General features: G+C 42.2%; 1 protein-coding gene across 1 annotated transcript in view; it reads left to right on the top strand.

Annotated features, from left to right (window-relative positions):
* AUTS2 (activator of transcription and developmental regulator AUTS2) overlaps positions 1–27,208 on the top strand; it is a gene marked incomplete in the record, with an annotated part of 100,385 nt that overhangs the window by 449 nt on the left and 72,728 nt on the right. Inside the window, 1 exon segment of the mRNA XM_006155010.2 lies at positions 3,302–3,353. Coding sequence (XP_006155072.2) covers positions 3,302–3,353 — 52 coding nt within the window.

The raw sequence follows: 27,208 nt of genomic DNA on the forward strand, positions 1-27,208 counted from the left end.
CCCGCCTTTGTACTTTCTCTGGTTGGCCGCGGGGCTCAGCTCGGGAGCGGCGGCGCGGGGCCCGGAGCTGCGCGGTAGTACCTGGGAGGGTCCGGGGAACGGATCCGAGCCCAGCTGCGGGAAGGAGGCCGGGCCCGCCCCGAGGGGCTCCTCCCGACACGGAGCCGGGGCCGAGGCCTGTGCCAGATCGGGCTGGGGGCTTGGGGTCGCGCTTTCCCCGCGCAGATGTCGGGATCCCGGCCCGCTGTCGGTGTCAAGAGAAGCGAAAGGTGATCAGGGCGCGGGATCCGCAGTTAGTGAAAGAACTCGCGCTTAAGTTTCAAGGAGGTTTCTATTTTCTTGTTTGGAAGTCCCTCGTCTGCCGGTGCGGGTGCGGAGGGTGGCCCCCGGGGTCTGCGTCGGAAGGGAATTAAGGTGGACCTGGAGCAGGAGCCGCTGTGTCCCACCCCGTCTGCACAGAAAGCTTTTATTCGTTTTCCTCATTCTCTGCGTCCCCTCCTCCAGTCTGACTTATTTAACTTTTCTTTAAATGTCAACTATGGTTCTAGTAATTATTGGGTATTAATCCACCCCCACCCCAAGTGAAAGGCAGCCAAGGGAGCTTGGTTTTTCTGTAAATTTTAGATTCAGCAACTTCATGCCCTCACCCTGCAAAACCGAACGAGCGGAATGAAACCAAATGGCGAGTAAAATCTTGGTGTAGTACGTGAAAAGGTACCCGTGTTAAATAGAAGAGCAGAGCTCCGGGCGCCTACTAACTCTGCTCACCGGGTTTCCATCTGTCGTGTCTGGTTGGAATTTTGTTTTTAAGCCAGGAAAACGGTCCCCAGGTAACAGAAAGACGTGCAGGCGTTTTTCCTAAAAGCAACAAAACCCAAAAGGTCCTCAAGATTACGACCCACGGAATGAAATAATGAGTACAATTGCTTTAAAAGGTAGAAGTAAAGTTCTTTGAAGAAAGCGAAGGTTGGATATTCGTGTAGTTTCCACCTAAGACTTTGGCTAAGAAGCTTTTCTGACTTTTCTGGACAGTGGTCCGCCAGTTTTAGCCACCTGGGTGAGAAAAAGAAGAGATCCCAAATTCTCTCATTTGCCAAAATCCTATTGCAATCATCATCTTTCGGGTGTTTTTCTGTGGAGGCCTTTTCGAGACCTCCCTTTTTCCAGTTGTAAAAGGCATCATTTCAGGCTTTGTGACATATATTAGTAAATTAAAGGGCTTAGAAAGCTTTTATTAGAAGACATATTTCTCAGCCTCTCTGAATATCCCGTCAGATGTATTTCTTTAATAACTTTCTGTTTGGCATCATCGTGATCACATTCTGAAGTTTGGTTCAGACAGGAGGATCACTTAACTGCCTTTTTGAGAAGACCGTGTGAAGCCCAGTGGAGCGGACAAAGGTGGCAGTCCCAAGAAGGGAATGACAGACAGAGCTGAAGGGCCTGTTCATCCACAGCTTCTGCCCTATTCTCTCTCTCTCTTAAACACCCCAAGTGCAAATAAAAACTTAATCAGGAACCATTTATCTATCCATGCTATTTGCATTTGGGGACAGTAATTTGCTTTTATATTTCTTTGGGCCAGTTACACTCATTTTAATAGGCAATCTTAATATTTTTCAGGGGTTTCAGTTGGGTAAAATGATTTAATGAACAGACTTTTTTATTCTTTAAATATATCAGCTCAAGTTGATTTTTTTAAAACATGACTTAAATGTAGCCATTCCAAGAGAATTCCAAGCCATTTCACCAAAAAAAAATGTTGAAATATTCGTATCTTTGGGTTTTTAGGTTGAAAACTTACATTCCTAGAAATCTGATTTTATATTTCAGTATGACAGCATATTTACAATTTGTGGCTGTATAATTTAATATTCTTGATCTGTTTAGTGCATTACTTGTTTCTGCCTCTCCTAAGCACTTTTCATGGCCGTTTATTTTTATGGAAAGTCACTGTAATACATGGTTTTATTTAGTTTTGCTTAAGATGTCAGGAATATCCTCAGTGTATTTTTTTTATTATTCCTATAATATAGAAGGAAAATCTATTTAAACTGTATATATGTAACTGTATACAATTCTGTACTTTATTTGCACATTCATCCATTTTTGTCTTGCTTAGTTAATCTTCTAAACCAACTTTACAGAAAAATAATCAGAATTAAAATAAAGGGAATAATACCCACAACAAAAATATTTTCTCTCTCTTTATCGTTTGTATTGAGAACTGCATGTCCCCCAGATATACAGAGGAATATTTCATTTTCATCAACATAACATGGACAGACTGAAATGAATATCTTCTTTGTCCCTAAAAAGCACCCTGGAGTCCAAATATTTCATATTTCATATTTCCCCCTTCTATTTCCTGTGTTTCTTTCTGCCAAATTTATTTAACATTCTGTGCATCTCTTTGTATAAAATGTGAAATAAGGGTGATTTCTCATAAGGGTTACATAGCAAGGACAGCTTGCCCATTATAACTTTAAATGCAGGTATATCTTTATATAATGGGGAATGCTGAATATTTAATTTTTCAAGTTGTAGAAATAGTACCTCTGAACTGTCATCATGTTTCCCCCCACCACCAGAACAATGGTGTATAATATAAATTGGCTTTAGTCTTGCTGTTTGAACAAGCTTATTTCACTGTCCTCAAGCCACTGTAATAATTAGCAGTATGATCTCTAGAAAACGGAAAGGAAATAATGCTGGTGGCATACACAGTGGCGGGGTTTTTGGACAGGTCAGCTTGCCTCTATTTGAATACCAAGGTCGTCATGGTACTATAAGGGACAGGGATCTTGGGGTCAGCAGTTGAATCTTTTAAAAGATTAATTTCTGGAAATACTGGCTGACACTTTTTTAGTGAGGAAAGGCTTAGCATGAACTAATAGACATTTCTGATTTGTGAAAGAAAATGGAAAAATAGGCATGTCTGCAAATACCATGAAAAAAAGGCCATTTCCAAAATAATGATCTGTCAACGAAATTGCAAAATCATTATGGGAATGAGCTGAATTGCTTTGTGTATCATCTCATAGAAATATGTTTTGCACAGATAATGTGTCTAATAAGGACACATTTTTTAAAATCAGATTTTTTTCTCCCAGCAAATAGCTGCACTGCAGGTCTCTCTCTGGCAGTCAACTAGCACCACCTTATGGATGGTCTGGGGAAATTGCTGCTTTCCTTGTTAAGCTTTTCTAAAATGTAGTAAATTGATTTAAAATAATCTGTCTTGATGGTGGTGATGACAACATTAATGACAATAATAACGCTTTTGCTTCTTGTTTTTCAGGCATCAGATGCCAGCTCTGAAAAACTCTTCAACACTGTTATTGTAAACAAAGGTAAGGCTCCTTAATTCTTCTGAGTAATGACATATTTTTGTATTAATTTCACTGTCATTGCCTAGGAAAAAAGAAGATAAAATGATGTCATTTTTCTCTTTTCATTCTGGAGCTAACTGTTCATATTTTGTTTTTCTGCTGGAGACAGAATCTGTATGCTTTTGTGATACATTGAAAACCAGCTTATTTTAAAAGATCACCTTGAAACCTTTTTAAAATTTATTTGATTAAGAAATCACCACTATCCATGTGACTAATTTAATGTAGGAAACTGTAATAGAAAAGAATAGTTTTCAGATGCCTTCACTTTATTGTTACTTACCAACTTCCCAGCAGTTGGGGAACGATAAATTGCAACTGTGTACTGTAGATGATAATAACCAGTGGGTGTTTAGTATTCACAGAGTTATGGTCATAAACCAAGCCTTGTTCTGCTGTGGGCTTTCTGTAAAGTTAATAAATGAGCAAGAGGACAGAATTTAAATATGCACTATCCCATTAATTTCTTCCAAACCACGATCTGGAGTAAGAGGGGCTAATGATATAGCAGTACATTAAGGGTAAACTTATCTTAAATCAGTGCCAATACGTTTCTGGGCCATTTTCATTTGTAGCAGTATTGTTGGAAAAAATGAAATTTAGGGTAGTATTTCATCGCTAGCTTTGAAACGTATGTAATTTAAAAGGTATAAATTTCATAAACTAATCTTTCTGTAGAACCTGATTTAGGAGCTTGTATGATAATTGCTAAATAAGGATGTGCTTTCTTTGATAATCTCCTCCTATTATATTGAAGGTACTTGGTAGACCTTGAATAGAGAGATCTCCATGAAGTGGAGTTTGAGACCATTTTAGTATTCTGTAGTTGCCTTGGCTAGCGTTTTTGCTAGCTGGTTAGCAAGACATTTCTGAGTGCAGTTATTTTGAGCTCCCAGATTATTTCGGAATTTGAACCAACTGCAATTTTAAATAGTACATTATGTTTAGAGTTCCCTTGAGGTGTGTGTGCTTATGTGATTGCTCTTGCTCCCAGAATTACTGTCATATTGAATTTTATCTTTTTATTGCATAATGGAGTATTCCAGTTTTATATTTCATCATATTTTTTGATGGACTGAAAGTTTGTATAAATTTGTTATCCATAATGCTAAAAGCCTAATAAAAGAAGATATGTGCAGTTCATGGCATACAGTGCTCGTGTGTAAAAATGCATAATTGTTTACTGTTCATTTTCATGAGGGAACATGATTGATAGATGGTGGTGTGTCCTGGTGGGAAAGGAGAGTGATGGGAGTGAGAGATTGAGGTAGGAAGGCCAGGCTTCCTCTGTGTTTCTGTGACACACACCCCCCACCCAGACCCTCTAGCCTCAAGTGACTATGTCTTTCTTCTGCTAATTTGCTATCAAAAGCTTTGGAATGTGTTTCCCCTTTCTGGGATCAGCCCCAGAATGAGAGTTGGCTCTGGGACCTGCCTAGACCCCTCTCCTGCTGCCCTGAAAGACTCTCTTCAGGGCCGATGAAGAGTGATGGGTGAGGAGCAGCTCCCCCTGCCTCGTCCCTCTGGCTTCTACCCCCCTTCTTTTCCTTTTCCAATCAAACGTTTCCCACATTCTTATTTTTGTTTACTTACAGAGTGTGATTTGTGGCTTCTATTCGGTTGTGAATAGTCATCCCCCTGACAGGGTGCCTTTCTTCTGAGCTGCTTTTCTGGGGGTGATTTAGTTGCCTTGAAAGGATTACGGTTTCTTTGTGTACACTAAAATCAACATAGGCTTTTTCTAAGCTTTGCTGGGGAAACTATACACAAATAAGCATTTTAGTTGATGGCAGATTATTCCTTTGCCCCTTATTTCCATCAAAATGGCCTTTCTTTTCTCCTCCAGAGTTTCCCCTTAATGCCTTATGCTAATTCCTGTTGGTAACATGAATGACAAGAGACGAATCAGTGCAAATCCAGGTGCTGCAAAGTAGACTGGGGGGTACCCAGCACCCCCTTTCTCCCTGGAGAGAGAGATTAAGAGGGGCCAGGAGGGGGATAGCATCAGGGACAGTTTTGTTAAGGGGATTAGTATTCAAACTGCTAAATATCAGGAAAACAACTTCAAAAAAAGGATTCATTGTGTAGCGATAATGTCAATAATTGCTTCAAGACAGGTGCAGAGAGTCTTGTTATGTGCTGTGGTTTTTGGTCTGTTTTCACTCCGGGTAGTGGCAGTGTTTACTGGATGGATGGTTGACAAGGCCTTCAAGGAACTGTCAGCTTCATGCACATCAAGTTCAAGTTCTCCTGCAACGCAGCTTGCCTGCCTAAAGTCAGGTCTCCTGTCTTTATCCAGTATCTTTAGCCAAGAGCAATAAAAAGCATTGTAAGAAAGAGCAAATTTACACCAGGTAACCAGCACTACTGGGACAATCTTCAAAGCCTCGGCTTATTGAACAGTCTAACAAGAGTGCAGGGCAGCTGACATGTGTCTCCCTCCACCTCCAGATGTTTAAAGCCACACATCACCTCTCCCTCTCAGGAGTCTGGCAGTATGCTGGCCTTAGAGAAGTGTGACTTTAAGCTGCTGGTGAGATTATGCTGCTGAGCCTGGTGGCAGGCAGATTTGGTCCATAAAATTTCACTGTGGGAGGGCAGTGCTAATCTCACAAGCTGATTGTGGTGGGGGGTTGGGGGTGCAGCTTTGATGTTGGACTGCACAGTAAGGAGATGATGCTCCAGGCCCAAGCAGCAGGGGCCGTGGCTCAAGTCCCATCAGTGTACTTGGGAGTTTGAATAAGTCATTTAGCCTCTTAAGGTCAGAATTTTCAATCATAACAAAACCTAGTCCTGGGCCAACATCTCTGGTGGGGATAAAAGAATTAATTGCAGGGGGAAGGAGTTGAATTAGAGTTGGTACAGTGGATATGTTTTTATATTACTTTTTGCCCATTGATTTTATTTCAACTTTCACTGTTGGTAGAGTCTATCCAATTTAATAGAGAACTAGTAAGATTTTTGTTGTCCCATATTGTCACTTCTTCTGATACATTTTACTTCCTGTTTTAAAGCAAGGTAATCAAACGACACATGCTTCCACGTACACAATGTGTCCAATGAGAAATGAGCATTTCAAAAGAGGTGTGGAGTTGAGCCTCTAATTTGCAGGCCTTAGCATTATAGACATAAAAAATAGGTGAACTTTAATCAAGGTCATGGTTGCCTTATTTAATCTTTATGTGTTTAAATGTTTACAGGATGTTCATGTGAGTTTTATGAATCCTTATGTCTTTGCGACTCAACCATCTGCCAAAGAAAAAATTAATTTTCCCTGGGAGACAGACAGAGAGAGACTAACTTACTGTCCCTATTAAATTGGATCAACTGCTGTAGGAGCAACAGGATCTGTCACTGGGGTATTTTTTCCTTGAAAAGGAACTTTCCAGAAAAGTCATTATGGCCAGTATTTATTACTCTTTCTTGCCTACGCTAAGTCCTCCTTCTTGATGGCTTCACCACTTTGGTGTAGGCAGTGTGCAGAAAATAAGTGCTTTTTGCTGCACACAACCATGCTGCCAAGATGATCTCTTCTGAAACTCTTAGATTGCTTCCAACAGAACTCTTTGAGCAGCACAGAAAAGACAGGAAACCCTGTCTGGGAGAAAGAACCATCATCACGTGTTTTGTGAAGCCTTCTATTTTTATGATATCAGCCCTGGTGTGGGCCTAGATTAGGGAAAGAGGAAAAGCCCTGAACTGCTGCCTCTTTATGCCTCAGAGCCCTCTCTCCAGGATTTATTCTGCAACCAAGGCAGGTTATAGATAGATGAGAGGGGCCGGGAGGTGTATTTCACATGGTGACTTTCTCACCCCTTCTCTTTCCTTCACCCTTGTCTCAAATTATAGAGTTGGATCTCCTGGGGAAAGGCCTTTGAGCTAACTGATAGGGAGCTTTGCTTTTAGCTCAGTGGCATCTCCTAAGGGCTGGGGTGAGGGATACCCCAGGTAGGAGCAAGACCCCTGGTTTCTGCTCCCTCTTGCTATGACCACCCAGTCTCTACTGAAACATGAACAGGGAGCAGCTGCCCACCCCACCATCTTAGGCAGGACTCCATTTCATCTCCATTGGATCAGAGTGAGGATCCTTCCTGGGCAGGACCCAGCTTTACCTTCATCGGATCAGATTGGGGAACCCTCCTGGGCAGGACCTCACTTCACCTCCATCGGATCAGGGTGGGCACTTCTAGTGGACACTCACCACCATAATGAGCACAGGATGGGACCCTTGCCAGCTTGAGCTCTTTTGGACCAGGCCTGTTTTCTTCTACCAAGCCTTAGTAAGTTTACTGGTAAAACACCTTTGGCCTCTTCCTGATGTGAATTTTGCAACTGAGGATTTTCAGTGGGACACAGATGAGGTTTGAGCCTTTAGATTAGTGGTGCCTTTGAGTATTTCTGGCAGTATAGTTTTATCAGTATCATAAAAAGAACACCTGGATAAAAAATTGTCCAAGACCTAGGGAGACAGGTGGGAATCAGATTACCCAGTGATACTGCAGGCTTAGTAACCAGGTATGTAATAAGTTCTTTAATGGTGACAGTATCATCCATTCATCAGGGTTAGACATGAAGGAATTGTTTGGTTCGTTGACAAAAAGTTAAGAGTTACATTACCACCAAGGCCACTACTGGCTTTTGGGAAACCTCCCCCTCTAAAATAATTTTGTGCATGAAAATAATTGATCGTGGGGTAGTTTTCTTAAGAGAAAAGTTGGTTTAGTGTTTAAAATCCCTTTAGAATGAACATATGGAGACCATTTCACAATTCGTTGTAATGTCTTGGGTTTAGTGGTAAAGAGGACAGGATATAGAAAACATTCTCAGTGTACACACGAGTGAACTGAGCCAAGTTCAGCCTGTGTAAATTAGTTGTGTCATTATCATGTCTTAAATCCTATATAATGGAAAGTTGGTCTCATCACTCTCATCACATTATTTTTCTACCTCTGGACCTTCATGATACTATTTCAGAGCATTTTCTTGGATTTTTTAGGAGCTAGAGATATCTGATGTGTAGAGAATTAAACAGTATTGAAGAGTAATTGGTGCTTGATGTGAGACAAAGACATTAGGAGTACTTCAGTTCCTCCCCTTACCCATCCCACAAGTAGCATGCAATCAGTCCCTTTTGTTATGGAAATTGACCTTCCTATAGAAGCAGACTCTTACATGCAGAATTTGTTGTATAGAATTATTCCTTGAGACTTCTTGGAAACACATGCCTTGTACTGGTTGTGTTAACCCACCAGTAAGGGTCTAAAAATATTCCACGTTGTGAGAAAGTGTTTCTCTTCAGATACTGTTTTTCAATCGCTGCTACCTGGTCTTTTGCTGAACTTGTGGAGGGTGTAGAAATCCTGAGCAGATTCTGGGCCCCATCGCTGTAGTTTTTGTGCAGGGGGAGCAGGAGAGTGAAGCTACTCCTTAGCCTTTGAGGCAGTCTTGTTTGATGGTGACTTTGGGGTAGAATTTTGACAGTGCTGCTACTTTTCCAGTTAAGAAGCAGAAGGCCAGATCCTTAGATCAGAAGTGCCCCTTTGATGGACTAGGAGTAGATATAGTGTAATAGATTCCTATCTTTCTAGTCAAAAGTTTAAATATAACTGTTTACTTCTGAGCCCACTAGAAAGCCCTGCACTTACTTTTTTTAGGTAATTACTCATGACCCCTAAAATAATGTTTTCTATCCCTGGCAATATTGGCAAAAAAGCTTTAGTATTCATCAGCCTTTCTTCAGTCCATTCATATTTATTGTTTCATTTAGAATGTGGTTGTCTCAGAAGGTAATACACACTCATAGCAGACAACTGGGGAAAAAAAAATAAAACATCAAATGTGCTCTCAGGGCATTTGATGACAACAGTTAAATGGCAAAGGGCTCCTCACTGGTAACACTTTCAAGTACATGGGGTCAACCCAGACGCGGAGTTTCCTGCATGGAGGAAGCCTGTGGCTATCCCTTGGCCTCTGGATTATTTCTCGCTTCTGACAACTGCAGAAAAATGTTGTTTTCTCTGAAAATGTATGTTTATTTAACTAGGTTTCTTTTTGCTTCACAATCTGGATTCCATTCAGTCAGTTACCACTCCAATTAACTAACAATTATTTAACATTAACAGTAATTACAGACGCCAGTTAAGCGCCTACAGATGTCAACTGTTAGCTTTGTACCTAATCACTCAATGAAATGGAGAAAGTTCAACAAACATCAATTAGCCAAGCAATTAGTATGAGTTAGGAAAGAGCATGTTATCATGTGTGAGCTGATTCAATTTATTTTATTTTGGCAGTAAAACACACACAGGCAAGCGGCAATAAGTTCCTTAGATAAGATAAAACTCTATTGTTTTGCAGCTCACATCAGAATTCTTTCCTTTCCTGTGCATAAGTCAAATACACTCTTGCCTGGAATTTGTTTAACAAACAAAATTTGTCTCAATTACTCAGAAAGCCCAGCAATGCTCGGTCTCAGGAAGCAACTTTGGTGAATTATGAATCCAATGAATATACTCTATAAGGAAATGCCAGGAAACTTCAGTGGAGAAAATGATTGATTCCCATTCGTATAATCTGCTCTGTGCATTTCAGAGTTTTACCCGTTTATTCCTGAACCTGTGGTGGAGTGAGTGCAACAGTGATTTTATTAATTTCATGGTGCCTGAACTTCTGCTCAGCTGTCTTTTATTTAGCCTAGAGCTAATATCAAAGTATTTTTTACCTACTTGCCCAGGCTGTGCTTTAAGAAAGTGGAAACGGCTCTTCGTTGAAGATCCAGTTCTGTCTCTCCTACCCCATACACAACTTCTGCTGATTGACTGATCTTGCCTAGGCTTATTGGGAGAGGCCTTTCTAAGTCCTGATTATATACAGAGGGCCATAAATTGGTATTTGGAGATTTATGTATTTTACCTCTAAGAGGAAAGCTAGCCATAAGACACTATGCCTTTTGTTCTCCTAGGAATGATTTCTCACCAGCCTCTGATGCCAGTGGGTAGGAGTAGAAAAAGGCAGTCCCTTGTGAAATGCTCAGGTCTCTGTGGGTCGTATGTGCAGAATTTTCTACTTGAGCAAGCCTCTTAAACATGAACTGAATCCAAGACTTGGAGAATAAGTACTCTGCCACTGGTATGGTTAGGATAAAGAGCCACCAGTCCCATGTGCTTTTCCATTGCAAGACTTAGACTGTCATCATTCTGCATCTGCAGGGGACTGATTCCAGGACCTCCTGCAGATATGAAGCTCCACAGTTGCTCAAGTTCCTTCTATAAAATAGTGTAGTATTTGGATATTACCTATGCATAACCTCTTGTATACTTTAAATCATCTCTAGATTACTTATGAGGGTACTTCAGAAATTTCATGGGAAAATAGAATTAAAGTATGAGCTTATTTTGGTGTAAAAAAGTCAAAATCATACTTTTTCATAATATGCATTTATGCATAATTCATAATTCATAAATGCATAATATGCATTTTCCATGAACCTTTTGAATGCCTACTTGTTTAATAGCCAATGCAATGTAAATGTATTGGGTTGTTTGAAATGTCATGACATATTTTTCTATGTAAAAATGAATCAACTTTTCTGACAACCCAATAGTTATTATAATTTTCAATTTTTTTATTGTATTTGTTTGCTTTTAACAGTTTTTTCCTTTATTTATGATAGAGCATGCGGGCATGCATATGAGAGTGACAGAGAGAGGCACTCCCTTACAGGGTCCACACTGTTGATCCCCTTCCTCTAGCCCTACAGCCTGTTAGACCTTGGATGATCACACATATGCCCACTGTGTTTCAAACTGAGTGGGCTGGGGGTTTGAACCATGGTCGCCATGGGGGAGCCCCGTCTTTTGAACAGCCCCATATAGCTGTCTCTATTGTCATTGTCATATTGTTTTAATTTTTCCAAATATTTTTAATGAAAGACACATGGATATACAGAGCGTTGACTGAACATGCTGGTTCTTCTTCTTCTTTTTTTTTTTAATAAGTTATCAGAGGGTGCATACACTCACCAAAGAGAGAGAGGGAAAGTGAAAAAGCATCCCCCATGGAGAATGGTCATGCCACTGTTCCTTTTCCATTTCTCCCTCCTTGGAGGGATTTTGGACACAAAAGCACTCTTACTCAGCATATTCCTCATAGTGCCAGGTCTGGGACTTAAACTGCATGGTCAGCCATATGGGATCCAGCCACCTTAATCCCCACACCACCAGCTGGCGCATATGCGGGTTCTTTTTTTTTTTTGGGGAGGTTTTGCTATAGGGAATGTGCGCTCGCCAGACAGACAGAGAGAGACAGAGAGACAGAAAGCGAGAAATCAACCCCAGAGGGGATGGTCACGCCGCAATCCCTTCTCCTCCATTCTCCTCTCGGGATCTTGGGCATGCACGCACACGCGCCTGGCGTGAGTTTTAAGCCACCAGGTCCGGGACTCGAACCGCGGTCGACTACGTGGGAGTCCAGCGATGTAGCCATTATGCTAACTGCTGGTTCCCTTTTTTTTTTTTTTTTTTTTTAAATGCGGGTTCTTGAGAAATGTCTTTAGTCTTCTACATCCATTCACTGGGTCTCTGTTAGTCTGCTTTTGCTCATTTTGCTGTGTAACTGTAGCTCTGAGGCATACAACAAAGGGCTCATCTGAGGTGTCAGCTGGAAAAAAGCCACGGCTCTCCTTGTCCTTATTCTGGGACCCAGGCCCAAGGGGCAGCTCCTGTTGTATGTTTAATCTAGCAGAAGGAAGAAAACTGAAACAGGACCATGGATTACCTTTTTAATCTCTGTTTGGATGTAGGATGTGGCCCATTTCTAAATGATCACACTGGCCAGAGCAAGTGACTTGACCAAGCCTGCCCTCAGTGGAGTAGAAAGGAAATAACTCCCACAGGAAGGGGCACAAAATGAGAAGGAACCACAGAGATGAGCCTTCAGTGAGTGAAAACAAACCCTGCACAAGTGATGCAGTCTGACACAGGGTGGAGGGTGGGATGGCCACATTGCAATCCCTTCTCCTCCATTCTCCTCTTGGGATTTTGGGCACACATGCACACGTACCCAGTGTGAGTTTCAAGCCTACGGGTCTAGGACTCAAACCTTTGCTGATCATGTGGGATTCCAGCACCTTAACCGCTATGCAACCTGCTGCTCCCTAAAGCCAGTTCTTACTGTGTTCATTCAAGTAGGGTGGGAGTGGTTCGTGTAGCCTTTGTGGTATAATCAGTAGGGTTTCTGTTAGAAACTTGTTTCACTAACCACCATTTGCTTGGAGTCTAATTAATTCAGATCAGGTAAATCATCAAGAAGTTATTTCCTTATTTACCTGGTTTAGCTTCCTGCTTGCCGGCTTTAAGGGACTAATGGAGATGCTTTCCTAGAATGCAGAAATGACTTACAGGATCTGCAAAGAGTAATTGAGGCTGACCAGGTGTTTAGGCTCTGCATAATTAATAGGAGGAAACATAATTGCCACAGAAGAGTGAAAACTTTACTCCAGACTATTGTAGTGTTCCTTGCCGTGGTTATGTAGGCACAAGCTTTGGATCTGAGAATCGCACACACATGGTTTTGAATCCCAGCTCCAGTACTTACTAGCTGCAGAAATATGGTCTACTTAAAACACCTTCACACCAGTAGTATTTTTTTCTTTAAAATAAGAATAATCAAACCTGTCTCATAGTATAGTTGCTGTGAGGATGAAAGGGCATAATATATCAAAAATGCCCGCTTATACCGTATTTTGATCTAATTATACACTGGGTAAGTATTTTACATTTATATTTTATCATCTAATCTTCATAGTCACTTTCATTCAGAAAATAATTTAGAAATAGTATCTGTACCTCCTATGGGAGGGAACTGAAGTTAAATATGAATAGTTAACATTTATAGAGGACTTGCTTATTGTCAGCTAATCACTTTATGTGTAATTCACTCATTTTTCAAAAGAGGAAATTGAAGCACAGAAAGATTAAGTAATTTGCCCAAGGTCATACAGCCTGCCAGTAGAGGAATTCAACCCAGCTGGCTCTAAGGCATGTGCTGGCCCAGGGATGTGGCCAAGAATAAAATTAAGGAAGGCCCCTGTCCTCACTGAGGAGACCACAATACAGACAGCAAGTGCTAGGATTGACGGAAACTGGATGATACGAGAGGGCCCTGGATGAGGACCCTCCTAGAGCTTTTCCCCCCATCCCCTTCGCAGGGTATTCTGTGTTCTCTGAAAGGTTTTAGGAACCAGCCTCGATGAAGGTTCTCATCCAGGAAGCTACCAGTCAGGTGTGGCCAAAATCACTGTGGCTGCTGCATTGCTACAGCGCTCAATCTAAGGCCTCTTCCATTTCCTTACCATTTTTTTGCAATAGGGCACGTGCGCTCGCCTGACAGAGAAAGACAGAGAGACAGAAAGCGAGAAATCACCCCCCAGGGGGGATGGCCACGCCGCAGTCCCTTCTCCTCCATTCTCCTCTTGGGACCTTGGGCACACACGCACACGCGCCCGGCATGAGTTTTAAGCCACTGGGTCCGGGACTCGAACTGCGGTCGACTACGTGGCAGTCCAGTGACATAGCCATTACGCTAACTGCTGGTCCCCCATTTCCTTACCTTTTAATAAGCCCTTATTTCTTTCTGTTTCTCCTTGCCATGCCCAATCCTCTGCCTAGTAAGTGAACTGATCTTTACTTTTCAGCCAGATTTTATTAAGATTTTCAAACAGGGGTATTTCCCTAGCAACCAGTGACATAAGCAAACCTGTGGTGTTACTAAGGAGTGGTAGTCTGTGGTACTCCAACGTGCATCTTTGACCCTGGTAAACCTTGTCTTATAAAGGAGGAGGTTGAGAGCACATCATTGCTTCTCTAAGAGTCCTTTTGAAAAGGGAAATGTCTCAAGTGTGTCCGTTAATAGACTGATGTGGGAGGTGGTTATATTTGGATGCCTTTAAAAGCCACTTGGAAAACATTTTCTCCCTCTTATCTCTCACCTTTCACATCTCTCAGCAGAGTAACACTAAAATCTAATTTTAGCTAAGATTACATCATTTTCTCATTATCTGTTTATAGCCAGGAAAGGTTTTTCCATAGTAAAACTCCTTTCCCTAAAAGCCTGACTCCTGCTGGACCTTTTGGGCTGATCTGTTACACCTTCTTCATCCATATGTGTCAAGCAGTCTTTTGAAATCAGATTTGTCAGCTGTTAAATAAATGAGGTCAGTGGTTAGTACATTTGTTCCTTCAATTGACTTAAAGTGGAAGCCATATTTAAATTATTTCTTTTGTTTGACAAATATTGAGCACCCACCATGTAAAGGGCTCTGGAAATAGAACAGTGAACAGATCATAAGCATACAACTGGAATAGTAAAAGTTTAAACACACAGAATTATAAAATGCGAGAAGACTTTCTAAGCAATGTAATGGCAAAAACATTACAGACTAATTAGAAGAAAGAAAGTATAATAGCTTGAAGACTTTCTTAGGAGGAAAAGCTAACTTAGGGTGAGCCCTGAGTGTCAGCAAACCAGAAATAGACCACCCTTTATAGCAGACTGCAGCACATTATCATCCCTGTGGAAAGCCACAAAATTGCCGACTTATACTCACTGTTAGATTGTTAGATTTAAACTTACTCCTTTCCATGGGGGGCAGGGGGGGGGTCTATGCTGTTTGTTAGATCTGTTAATTAAGCTATTGCAAAGATTTTTAGCAAACATTATAAAGATGTGTCTATTGCCAATCGGCAGAGCTTCCCTTTTTTCATGTGTTTTCAGTCTAATTTGTAGCTGTATTTCTTGCCAGGTTGGCATATTGTAAGAAGGTAGGGTGAGAGCAGATCAGGCGTGGCCCAGCCACATTGGCACAGGTGGTAGTGCAGCGCTGTGCAATACTGGAGCTACGTGAGAAAGCCCACGGTCCAGATCCTGGGTCAGCCTGAACATGCTGGTCACACCTGTGCTCTTGGCTAGCTGGAATGCTAGGAGGAGGAGCTTGGTATGATAAGACACTGTCAGGGGCCTCTATCTGTGTTTCTCATGAAAGAAAGTTTGTTGTTTTAAAAAGAAGACAATAATGAATAATGGCACAAGTCTGAGTGAGGCTACGGGTACCCATGAACACATCACTCCCTCAGACTTGGTTTTCTTAACTGGCAACATGAGAGTGTGGGGTGAACTCTGGTATTCCTTCTAGGCCTAAAGGGCAGGGTTATCTCTCAGCACCTGAAGCTTCTGCAGAGGGCAGGCATTTTCCCTCATAGCTGTGATTCTTATTATGAACACTTGACAATTGAGAGGAATGGTGCCTTCCTAGCCGTACTGTGACTTCAGTCCTGAACTTGTGAGTACTTGTGAATAAGAATAGCCTCTCTCCTCTCCAGGAGATTTCATCTATGAGAAAAAGATCTTAGTAAGATAAGAGGAGATTGAGCCTTACAGGTGAGGGAAAAGAGAAGAGAGTGAGCCTCTACAGTTTGAATGCCAGCTGTTAGGTGTTAACAGGATACTTGCAGAATAAGAATAGCAATGCAGAGTCCTACTTCCAAGCTTGCCTGCATCTTGGGTGGTTTTTAAAAGAGGTGTTTTATCTGCTTAGTAAATGTTTATAAAACCCCACTCTATATAAAAGTACTTAAGCGGCGGGTTCCTTTGTACTTGACTTCTCAAGTGGAACGACTCTCACCTTGACCACTTCCTAGGCTGGGATGGCAAAGGGTGGATCAGGGTGGGGCAGTGGACACCTGCCTAAGAGCACCCCAGAGGCAACTGCCAGACAGCCTGTTTTTCTGTGTGATGACTCATTTTACTGCTGTGAATTGAAATGAGGCTTTTGGAAGGGCCATTCTAGACAATCGAAAGAATGTCACCTACCTCCCATCCGTCTTTAGCTGTCAGCAGGCTCTCTTACACCAAGCAATTCATCAGAGCTCTGATTCTTCAAAAGTTAATCTAAGTCTTCTTGACTGAAGCAATCTCACTCCCTATGTTTCTCCTGCTAGAGGGAGATGATAATGCGACTGCATTCTCCCAATACCGTATTTGCTATTCGTTGGAGTTTAGCTTTATTCACAGTCTTCTCATGTCTATTGGGGGAACATTTGTTTCACAGCAAAGAGAAGTATCTTGAGTTTTTTCAAGAGGTAACACAAACTGCCATTGTGAATGGGCTTAAGGAGCTTGTTTAACTTTATTGTTGCCAAAACCGTGGTATGTTGTTTAGAAGTCTGCTCATCAGGACTGTCTCTTTCTTTCTGAGACTGAGAGCTGTAGAGAGGAAGAATGTCACGGGTAGAGACAGTGAGAACCTTAGAAAGCAATTGCCTGGATTAGAAGCAGGGCCCCACTGCTGTGTGCTATGGTGGGATATTAGATTATAAACCACATTGTATAGTTTAGCTTGTTGCCAGTGGCTGTAGGGGCCACGTTACCCTGTATGATGGCCTCTTCCCAAGATGTTAGGCATCAAGTCAATTTGATTTCCACTCCCATGGGAAGGAGAAACTCCTCACTTAAATAGGCCCCTGGGGGATAACTGGTACAGGAGTGCCCTCCGCTTCCACTCTGGCCAGCCTCCGCGGAATAACTGGTACTTGGCTGAATGACCCATTACCTCCTCTTGGCCGGGGCTTCACCCCTCAAAGCACACCTTTGGGTCAGACTAATGCCTGGTTTGAACCTTCTTACCTTCTCAGGGCCCCCTGGGTTGAACAAAAGACAGCTCTTATACCTTCTCCTGTGTTTGCTCCAGGACAAACTTGAAAACTGCCTACTCTAAGGGTTTTATGGCATTCTAAAAGTTAAGGCGGACTTTCCGAGCCTTCTCAGCATCCTGCCAGGTATCTTATCTTATTCAAATATCCTAATTGCTACTTGGGCTTCTCGGCAGCACATCATCCTAGCACCTAACTGACAAAATAGACCTTCACCTGAGGGCCTCATTATGCTTTCTGCCTGTGCGCCAGGCCAAAAATACCTCCACAATACCGGCTCGACATCCTGGGCTTCCAAGTGACAAACAAATAATTGGGTGAAACAAACTCTGGGTGCCGAGCAGCTGCCATCGGTTTCGTAGCACAGAAGAGTCCACGGCAATAACAGTCACAGCGCTGCCTGGTTCATGTCAGAGCAGATCTTTGAACAGCGGGCTGTGCTGACACTAGAGAATGACAGCTTTGGAAATGGCATGCTAGTTACGGCTGCAAGTGAGGCCTCTCATGTAGACCGTGACAAGCGGCTGTCATTTCCATACAGGTGAACAATTGACATCCTAGAATGGGGAGGGCAGGAGGCAGGCAAGCGGCTGTTCGGTGGCAGGTGGGGATGAACTATAGAGAGGGGCCACCAGTACTGATGATCATTTGCATCTGTGGCAAAAGCTGTCTTAAAACATACACACACACACGTGCATATGCATGCAGACACATGCACACACACACACAGCCGGTCCCGTAGAGCAGCCATTAAGGGAGCCGGCTGCAGTTCGAATCCCAGGCCCAGAGGCTTGAAAAAAATGCCAGATGAGTGTGTGTTCATGCCCCGAATCCTGATGGGATAGTGAAATGGAGGAAAGGGATTGTAGCATGATCAAACCCCACTGGAGGGGGTGTGTCTCTTTGTCTCATGCACATGCATATGTATACAAGTGTACACACCTTTGGCAGTTAAACACACACATACCTCCAACATAGTCTTCTTCCACCCTTACACCCCTAGATTTTCTGTTATTTCCTAGGATTAACTTGTTTTAAAGAATCATTTATTTATTTTTATTGTTATTACTATTTTTTAATTTACTATAGAGCATGTGTGCTTACCAGAGAGAGAGAGAGAGGTAAAGTGAGAAAGCAAGCTGCCAGATCTGGGACTCAAACCGTAGTCGGCCATGTGGGAGCATCCCAATCACCACCCCACCTGCTGCCCAGTCTAGAATTTGAGGAAGAGTTGCAGAAATAGAGTCAGCTTTGCTTAAATACAGCCCAGAAGGCTTGGCTTACAGAGTGGTTGTGGATCAACTCTGCTCCCTCCCGTCTTGTGTATGTGTCATGGACTGGGTTTCCTAGCCCAACACTTAGCTTATTGATAGGGAAGTCGCTATTAAAAGAAATGGCTGAGATGTGATTTGGGTCTAGACTAGTGGTTCTCAAAATATGGTTCCTGGATCAGCAATGTCCGCATCCCTTGAGTAGTTGTTAAATGTGCAGAATCTCAGCACCTCACCCCAAACCTACAGAAATGGAAATTGTAAGGATGCATCCAGCAGTCCCTTTTGACAAACCCTCCAGGTAGTTCTGATGTGGACAATCACTGGTCCAAATACAAGGGAGAACATTTGGTATTGAGGGTTTTTAAAATATCACAGGTGCCTGTTGTTGAAAATGACACTACTCTCCTACTGTTGACGTCAGTCATCCTTACAGCTTGTGGGTTTCCAGTCCTTCCTTGCTCTCACTTCAGTCTTGCGAAAGGTCTACTCGAGTATAGGGTGGTTAGCAGGTGCTATGCCTGTAGCTGCAGCTATATTCATTTCATTGGGGTTTGGAACCATGACCTTTGGCCAGTGTTATGCCATAACCAGCTGAGCTAACTCACTCAACCGCTTCAGAGACAAACTGTTCTTTTTTAGTTCCTGGTTGGCAGATGCTACATCACACCCGCCCGCCTGACATCTGTATGAAGGGTTATCACAACACAACACATAGGCGTGCTGAACAAATGTGCCGTGATTACTAGTAACTCTTTTGAAAGGAAGGTAGTGTGTAAATTCTTAGTTAAGCTGCACTACCCAGGATTGAAGGACAATGGATAGCAAGGTTCTAGAAATCTCTTTGTCCTTTCTATTTGCAATATTATAAAGTTTTAAAGCTGTAAAATTACATGCGTTGGGTTTTCTCCCAAAATAGAATATCCCAAGAAGTTTCAGCAAATCTCTTTATTTATTTATTTATTCCATGATAGAGGGATGGGGGGGGAGAGGCAAGCACTCCCAGTTGGGTTCTCACGCCAGTCCACCCTCAACCTAAGACAGGCCAGATCACAGGTGCACACACATGTGTACCTCAGGACATAAACTCAGGACCCTTCCTTGTGACTCTGCTATGTCACCGCTGCCCCACAGTCTGGCTCTGTAGTAGTAAAGCTTTGTAAGATGTCCTTCTAGACTAGGCAGCTTGAAGGACTAAGTATGTTAAGTTAGTGGCTCTCAGAACCTTTGTCTGCCTCAGAATGATCTTGGGGACTTTATTTATTTATTTATTATTTTGCTACAGGGCCCCTGTGCTCACTGAGAGACGGCGAGTGAAAGAGCACCCCCCCACACACACACGGGGGATGGTCATGCTGCTTTTCTCCTTTCTGTTTTCCCTTTCTGGGTTTGGGACACACATACACACATGCCTAATGTGTTTTTCAAGCCAGTGGGCCTGGACTTGAACTGTGCAGACCGGCCATGTGAGATCCAGCCACCTTAACCATCATGCCACTGGCACCCCTCAGGGACTTATTAAAGCACAGATTACCAGATCCTCTCACAGTGTTTCTCATTCACTGGGTCTGGGGTGAGACTCAGTAACTTGTAGGTAATGCTGATGTTTCTGGTCCCCTGAGAGCACTTTGAGATTCATATATGTGAAAACTTTCCACATTTAAATACCTTTTCTAACTGGTTATCAGCTCAAAGTCATGTGAGATATGTCTTTATATACAAAATGAAATTTTTTGCTCATGAAAGTGAGTTCAATTTTATCATGTTAAAATATGAAAAGTTTTAAATCAGGTGAAACATAAAGAGCATAAGAATGAACTCATATATACCCATTGTCCAAATTCATATTTCTCAAGATTTGTCACAATTATTTTTAGGTGATAGGCTGGCTGGGGTGATGTCTGCTTTTATCTCTATTGAAGACATGTTATGTCTTAGACATTATGTCTTCATTACCACATTCTTTAGTACACATGTATCAGTATTTAAAAAGAACATTTTTCTTACATAATCCCATGCTGTTCTTACACTAAAAATTGCAAGTGTAATTTATATGTAGCAGGGAGAGAAAATGGGTCACCTAGAGGGTGGATAAAAAGAGCACCCATCCCTAGTTTTTGCCTGATAGACCCACCTGCTTTTGAGTTTTTGGTGACAAAAGTACAAGAAATCCCTGATATTTACCCATTGTCTATGGAACTGTTTTCTTTGAAGCACTTCAATCCCACACCCGGCCTACTCACATCTGTTGCTGGCTCCATGTGCCAATCGGCCTCATGGGTACTGATGCCTTTTTTGGCAGAGTATCACACTTAAGCCACTTTTATTCTTTAAAAAATGCTACACAGTGGTATTTGAATCCTAAAAGGCAATTATTTTAGAGGTATCCTCACCACCACTCACTCTCTGAGTATTTTGTTATACCCATCAGCCAACTGCCAACCACAGTGAAAAGCCGGTCATCATATTTCCTCCTTTCCTGCCTCTGGGCTGCTGAGTGTTCAGAAAAGCATATTATGAGCTGGCAATCTGTGTACCCTTGTACTGTCCAACCTCAGCTGAACTCTGGAAGCAGCTAGAGCATTCATCCCCCACCTGTCCATTCATTCATTCATTCATTCATTATCCTCTCCTCTCTGTCAGCTCTTCATACTCTGCTCCCTGTGCCACCCCCCCCCCACTCCCCACCCCTGTCAGGTGGCTTTTATGGGAAGACCCGAAGTCATCTGCGGGGAACTGCTTCAATTTCTCCTGGACTTGGAAAATCTCTTCCCTCTTAATGGGGAGGGAACTGGTCTTTTGCAGCCTTCACTCGGCTGGCCTGCCTTGTTGTCTGACTCCTATTCTAGGACACCTCCTAAGACTTGGCCTTGCCTTTTCTACTGACTTTTTATTTCTTCTGGTCTCTTGAGAGTATCTTTGGCTTTAAAAACAACGGTAGGGTAAGATGGTGGCTCAGTAGTAACACAACTAGACCCAGAAGATCTTATCTCATGTCCCAGGCCATGACCCAGCTGACTAAAACTGGAAGGCTGGGATCATGGCATAAAGACCCTGTGGGGGACCAGCAGTTAGCATAATGGCTATGTCGCTGGACTCCCATGTAGTCGACTGCACTTCGAGTCCCGGACCCAATCGCTTAAACTCACGCCGGGCGCCTATGCGTGCGTGCCCAAGATCCTGAGAGGAGGGTGGAGGAGAAGGGATTGTGGCATAACCATCTCCCCTGGGGGGGCGATTTCTCCTTTTCTGTCTCTTGGTTTCTCTCTGTATGGTGAGCGCACACGCCCTATAGCAAAAACCTCTCAAAAATAAAAACAAAAAAAAAAACTTGTGGGAGGTGCCTGTCTGTCCACCTCTCTGTCACTGTCTCTCCTTCACAGAAGAAATAAATAAGCAAACTAAAAGGCAACACAACAAAAAGCATAGTCATAGTTAAGGTAACTGTGTAACTTATTGTCCAAACCTGGACACTATTTTTTTTTTTTCTTTATTTCTTCCATGAGCAAGACAGACAGACACAAGGTCCTGATGCAGCAGCAATCCTCAGCCAGCCCGGGCACTAGTACACGTGGTGTTCTCAGGGAAGTCTCAGAACTTGAACTGAGAATCTTCCCATGTGGAATTGCCTCAGAAAGCATAGCATTTTACCGCTGTGCCACTGTTTGGCCCTCACTGGACACTTCTGAGAGTGAAACAGACTGCTCTGAATAATGTACATTGGGACAACAGGGCTGAACCTGGACTGCTCAGGCAAACCAGGACATATGATCCACCCTAGTGATAATTCAGGTGCTTTCACAGTTTGGTAAAGTGCTTCAGTTCACTAGAGATGGTTAAGTACTTACACATCCAAGTGTTCTAATGACTTTACACGGGTTAACTCCCGGAATCCTTACAGCATCCTTTTGAGGCAGATAGTATTATTAACACCATTTTAACTATGAGGAAACTGAAACCCAAAGAGGCCAGCAAGTTGCCCAGGGTTACATACCTAGTTAATAAGTACTTTATCTCGTTCGCAGCTATATCAACCCCCCAGGGGTCAACAGTCCCAGTCCTGGAGGTGTTAAGAGAGTTTTCTAAATGTCTGTCCTATGAAAAGAAATGTACACTGTAAATAAGAGTATCACCTTGTAAAGCAAGTATTTGTTTAGGTTTTCATAGTTATAAGGGTTTGTTAACAGCAGTGAACTACTTAATCCTTTGGTCAAATAGCAAATGGGGCCTGGATTAGAGCAGTAGGTATTACCATGACACAGTTTTTCTGTTTTCAGTTTGCTGTAGAGAACATGCACTCACTGGAGAGAAACAGAGTGGGAGAGAAAGTGAGAAAGCGCCTGCCCGGAGGCGGTGGCTATGCCATCGTCCCTTCATTCTCCTCTCCAGATTTTGGATGCACATACACCCAACATGTTTCTCAAGCTGCTGGGTCTAGGACTCAAACCACTTAGTCAACATTTGGGATCCAGTCACCTAACCAGCACATCACCTGACTGGGCCCTAAAACACAAATTTTAAAAACAAACAAATAGAAAAATCTAGACTCCAAGCCAGTCACACCCCACAAGGTGAAATTCTGATGTTTTTCTTTTTTTTTTTTCCCCTGTGGATTTTTCTTACCCACTGAGACAATTTAGGATGGAGTTACTTACAGGCTGGAGTTATCTTAGAGACTAGCTATTGAGCCTCAAAGTTCTTGATCTTTTTGGGAAATGGGAATTTTTAGTCTAGGCACCCATGTTTGAATCTTCTCTCAGGTCCCTATCCTGTTTCCCATTTCCCCTTTTCTTTCCCTTGCTGTCACTGTTCTCCTTTTCCTATCAAGAGCCTGCCTTCCCAAAATCTGAATCACTACCCTATGAGGTATATTGTCTAAGCAGATCCAAAGTTCAACATGAAGCCTTTATTTATTTTTTTAATGCTACTAGGTTGACTAGGGGGTGAGGCAGGGGTGGGGGCAAGTATGAAAAGCTTATTTTGTTTACTCTAATATTCGCAAGCCTCAAGAGTTTAAGGAAGGAAAAGAAAAAGAGTTTAAGGAAGTGGTAAGTATCCCCACTGCCCCAGGGAATACTGTTAGGGCGTGAAGACCAAGTCCTTCATGCTGGTCTCAGAGTCGCAACATCATCTCAGTTAGTCCATAGGGATTGTTTATGTAGGGGAAGAAGAATTGGCTCTTACCCAGAAGAGACTGCTCCAGAATTTTTCATATTCTTCTCTCCAAGGCCAGAGAATCTGCCCTTCATGTTTCTGCAAAGCATTATGGAGAAGAAAGCAGTTGATAAGGAGCTTTTTAGTGTCCATATCTTCTAACACACATCCTCCCCTTCTCTCAACCCTGTTTCTCTCTGAAAAGGTCCTGTCCTTATTGTTGCCACCAAACTTCTTTCAGTAGTCCCTTCTCTTTCTCACCAGCCCATGTTTGTTAACCATCTTCAGAACTAGTCTTTGGTAGGTGAGGAATTCCTTTTAAGGTAGTCTCAAATCTAGCCCCTTTTAGGTAACACAGATCATTCCTCTGTTAAACTTGTTTTGAAGAGCTAGGTAAATCAGTTCAAGCTCAAGTTCCTCCGGATAGAGGATATGTCCTGTGCCAGATGAGGTGAAGAAAGTCTGCCCTATCAAGTGAAAAGATCTTTAAGGAGAGAAATATGCAAAGTAGTATCCTTGAGGTAACACACACTGCAAGGGAAACAGCCACTGGGTTTCTGGAATCTCACTGCATCCATAAATCTGGATATTATTAGTTGAAAACAAAGCCACTTGCTCTTTTCAATCTTGGGGATTTTTTTAAATGCTGCACAATATCATAATAACAATAATACCATTTGCCAAGGTCCAAGTATATGTCAGTTTCTCTACTAAGCCCTTGATAATGTTCTTAATGGGTAGAAGAGCCGGCAAGACCAGTATTGTTACTGCTTTATAAAGATTTGGGGACTGGACTTGCCAACTGACATGTGTCAGAGCCAGAATTTCATTTGTGCATCCATTTATCCATTGGTCAGATATTTGAGTGCCTACTGTGTCAGACATTGTCCAGGAGATGGTGGACACTGAGACAGACATGGTTTTCTCAGCATTCATGGCTTACTGCAATTGCCAGATTTTGGCCCTCGGGCTATTCAACTATAGCCCACTGTCTTCTCTCTTTAAATTGTTCCCCATTTTTCTTCAATCTTTTATGCTGCAGAATTGCAAGCCTTCAGAAATGTCAGTAGAACAGTATGACAGATTCCATATACCCTTCATCCAAATCTACCAATTCTTAACATTTTCTTCCCCACCCTTGCTTTCTCTGTATTTTATTTATTTTTTTTTTAATTTTGATTTTTATTTTCATAGCTAAATTATTTCAAGGTTAAAAGTATCATGCTACGGGGCCAGTAGGTAGCATGGTGGTTTAGGTGTTGTATTCTCACATGGCCAACCACAGTTCAAGTTTTAGACCCTACGGCTTGAAATTCACATCAGACACATGTACAGATGTGCCCAGAATCCCAAGAGGAGAATGAAAGAAAAGAGAAGGGATTGTGGAGTGGCCACCCCCACTAAGGGGTGATTTCTCACTTTCTCTCTCTCTCTGGCAAAATAAAACTTGAGAAAAAAAAGTATCATGGTACTTAAGTATTCATCTCCTACATTTTCCTACATTATCTCAATACCTTTTCACACCTAAGAAAGTTAACTGACTCTGTAATGTCTCACGTAATTCATATAAAATTTCTTGAGTGTTTACAAGGGTTCTTTTTTAAAATAGTGATTGTTTTTTAAATCCATTATTTAATCAGGGTCACATAATGGGTTGCTATGTCTCTTTAGCCTCTTGAAATTGAATACAGCACTCCCATCTTCTTCCCTGCCCCACATATCCCTTTACAGTGTTTAAATGGCGTTAACATTTTGCAGAGTCCATGCTTGTTGTCTTGTAGGATATCCAACATTGTGCATTTCCTCATGGAAATTGTTACCCAGTTATTTTTTAGCTCAGAAAAGTCTTATTTTCTGTCTGCCTTCACACCACTTTAATGCAGGAGCCCAGCTTACTTAGATTTTTTTCCCCCAAAGACAGGATCTCACCATGTCGTGATTCTCCCGCCTCAACCTACAGGTGTGCACAACTGCATCTGGCTTTAGGGAGGACCAGGAATGGAACCCAGGCGTCCCCTGTAGCCTCAGACCGCCACGTAGTAACATGAACCAGATGTGCTCCTGGGGCTGCACGTGGGCATTTCTTTTGGGTACTTCGAAGTAGCTACTTTGGGAAGAAGGGCCACATGTAGAAAATAACTATAGGGAGTACAAGAAGGATGGGAGTGTTGTGTACAGCATGTACTTGTATTTTATGTGCTGCAAGTAATTATGATTTATGCAGTCAAATGAGCATTTAGAGCTCTGCATTCCATTGGAATTTAAGGATTCTTCTCACCCCCTTCTTTTCCTCCGAGATTAGTTTGCAGTTGGCTAACAAACCTGGAACTGGCAGACTGCTTAAGGCATAATCTCTTCATTTAAAAAAGATTTAATTAATTAGACTTGACTAGCAGGCTGACAGATTAATTGATAAGGAAAGTGGGGTTCAGTAACCCATAAGGCGGGGAGACTATGTAAAATTTAAATCATTATGATGTTTACTAAAACATTATCCTTCACAGTAATTTTTGAAAATTTGTATGTATCACCTAATACATTCTATCCCCCTTTGAAATTCCGAAACTATCTGAATCATGTTCATGTAAGATTCAAACTGTTGTGGATTTTAGGGAAACTTAAAGTGTTAGTTAGGAAGGTCTTACATGCTGTCTTTGGTTTTGAAGACCCAGTGGACATGACTATGATTTATCATACATTTAGCTTTTACAGGTTAACTTCATTTCAGTTCATTATTTAATTTATTCTGAGATAAATCCAAATCTTGGTTAAAACCAGTAATTTGGTTAAGTATCAGAATTAGAAACAGACTGTTGAAAGTGAGTAATTGGAGCTAGGCATAGGGACCATTGAGTTTCTGAAACCCCTGCAATAGGTGGTACTTGATAAGGTACTTTTCCCTAATTATGTTAACAAGGAGAATCTCCTCTTGAAACCCTGGACTGAAAGTTTCTTCATTTACACACACACACACACACACACACACACACCTTTCAGGTCCTACATGCTTCTTCAGGTTGAACATTGAAGATGATTTTTTTAAAAGAGATTTTTGCTGTAGGGCACATTCACTTGCTGGAGAGACAGAAAGTGAGAAATTAGCCCCTGGGTGACTGGCCATGCTGCAATCTTTTCTCCTCCATTCTCTCTGAACTTTTGAGCATGCACGTGCACATGCCTGACATGAATTTTAAGTCACTGGGTTCAGAACTCAAACTACGTACGGTCCACTATGTGGGAGTCTAGTGACATAACCATTACACAATCTGCTGGTCCCAAAGAAATTTTTTTGCCTCCATACAGTGCCCTGCAACTGCACTGGTTCAGCCACCTGCAGGTTCTGAGTTTCACAGTTATACTGGGAAATATCATACAGCTGCACCCGCCTCCCCGAACCTTGAAAATGGGAGTTTTCACCTGTCATAGACCTCCACGGGCACTCCAAGGAGGCTAAGGAATCTGGCCAGTGGACTGGCAAAATCACATAGCCGCGGTTTGGTGGAAGCCCCCTACAGCCTCACTCTTAACCTCCTGTTGAAGGAGCTCTTGGTTTTGAGTAAAAGTAAAGGCATTTAGGTGTCTGCTATATATTATAGATTGTTGGGCACAGCATGCTTTGGAGGCTTAAAGTAAAAAAGACTTGTTCAATCCTCCTCTCCAAGAAACTTTTTAATTAATTGACATT

Source organism: Tupaia chinensis, unplaced genomic scaffold, assembly GCF_000334495.1.
Source record: "Tupaia chinensis unplaced genomic scaffold, TupChi_1.0 Scaffold000429_1, whole genome shotgun sequence".
NCBI classification, from domain to species: Eukaryota; Metazoa; Chordata; class Mammalia; order Scandentia; family Tupaiidae; genus Tupaia; species Tupaia belangeri.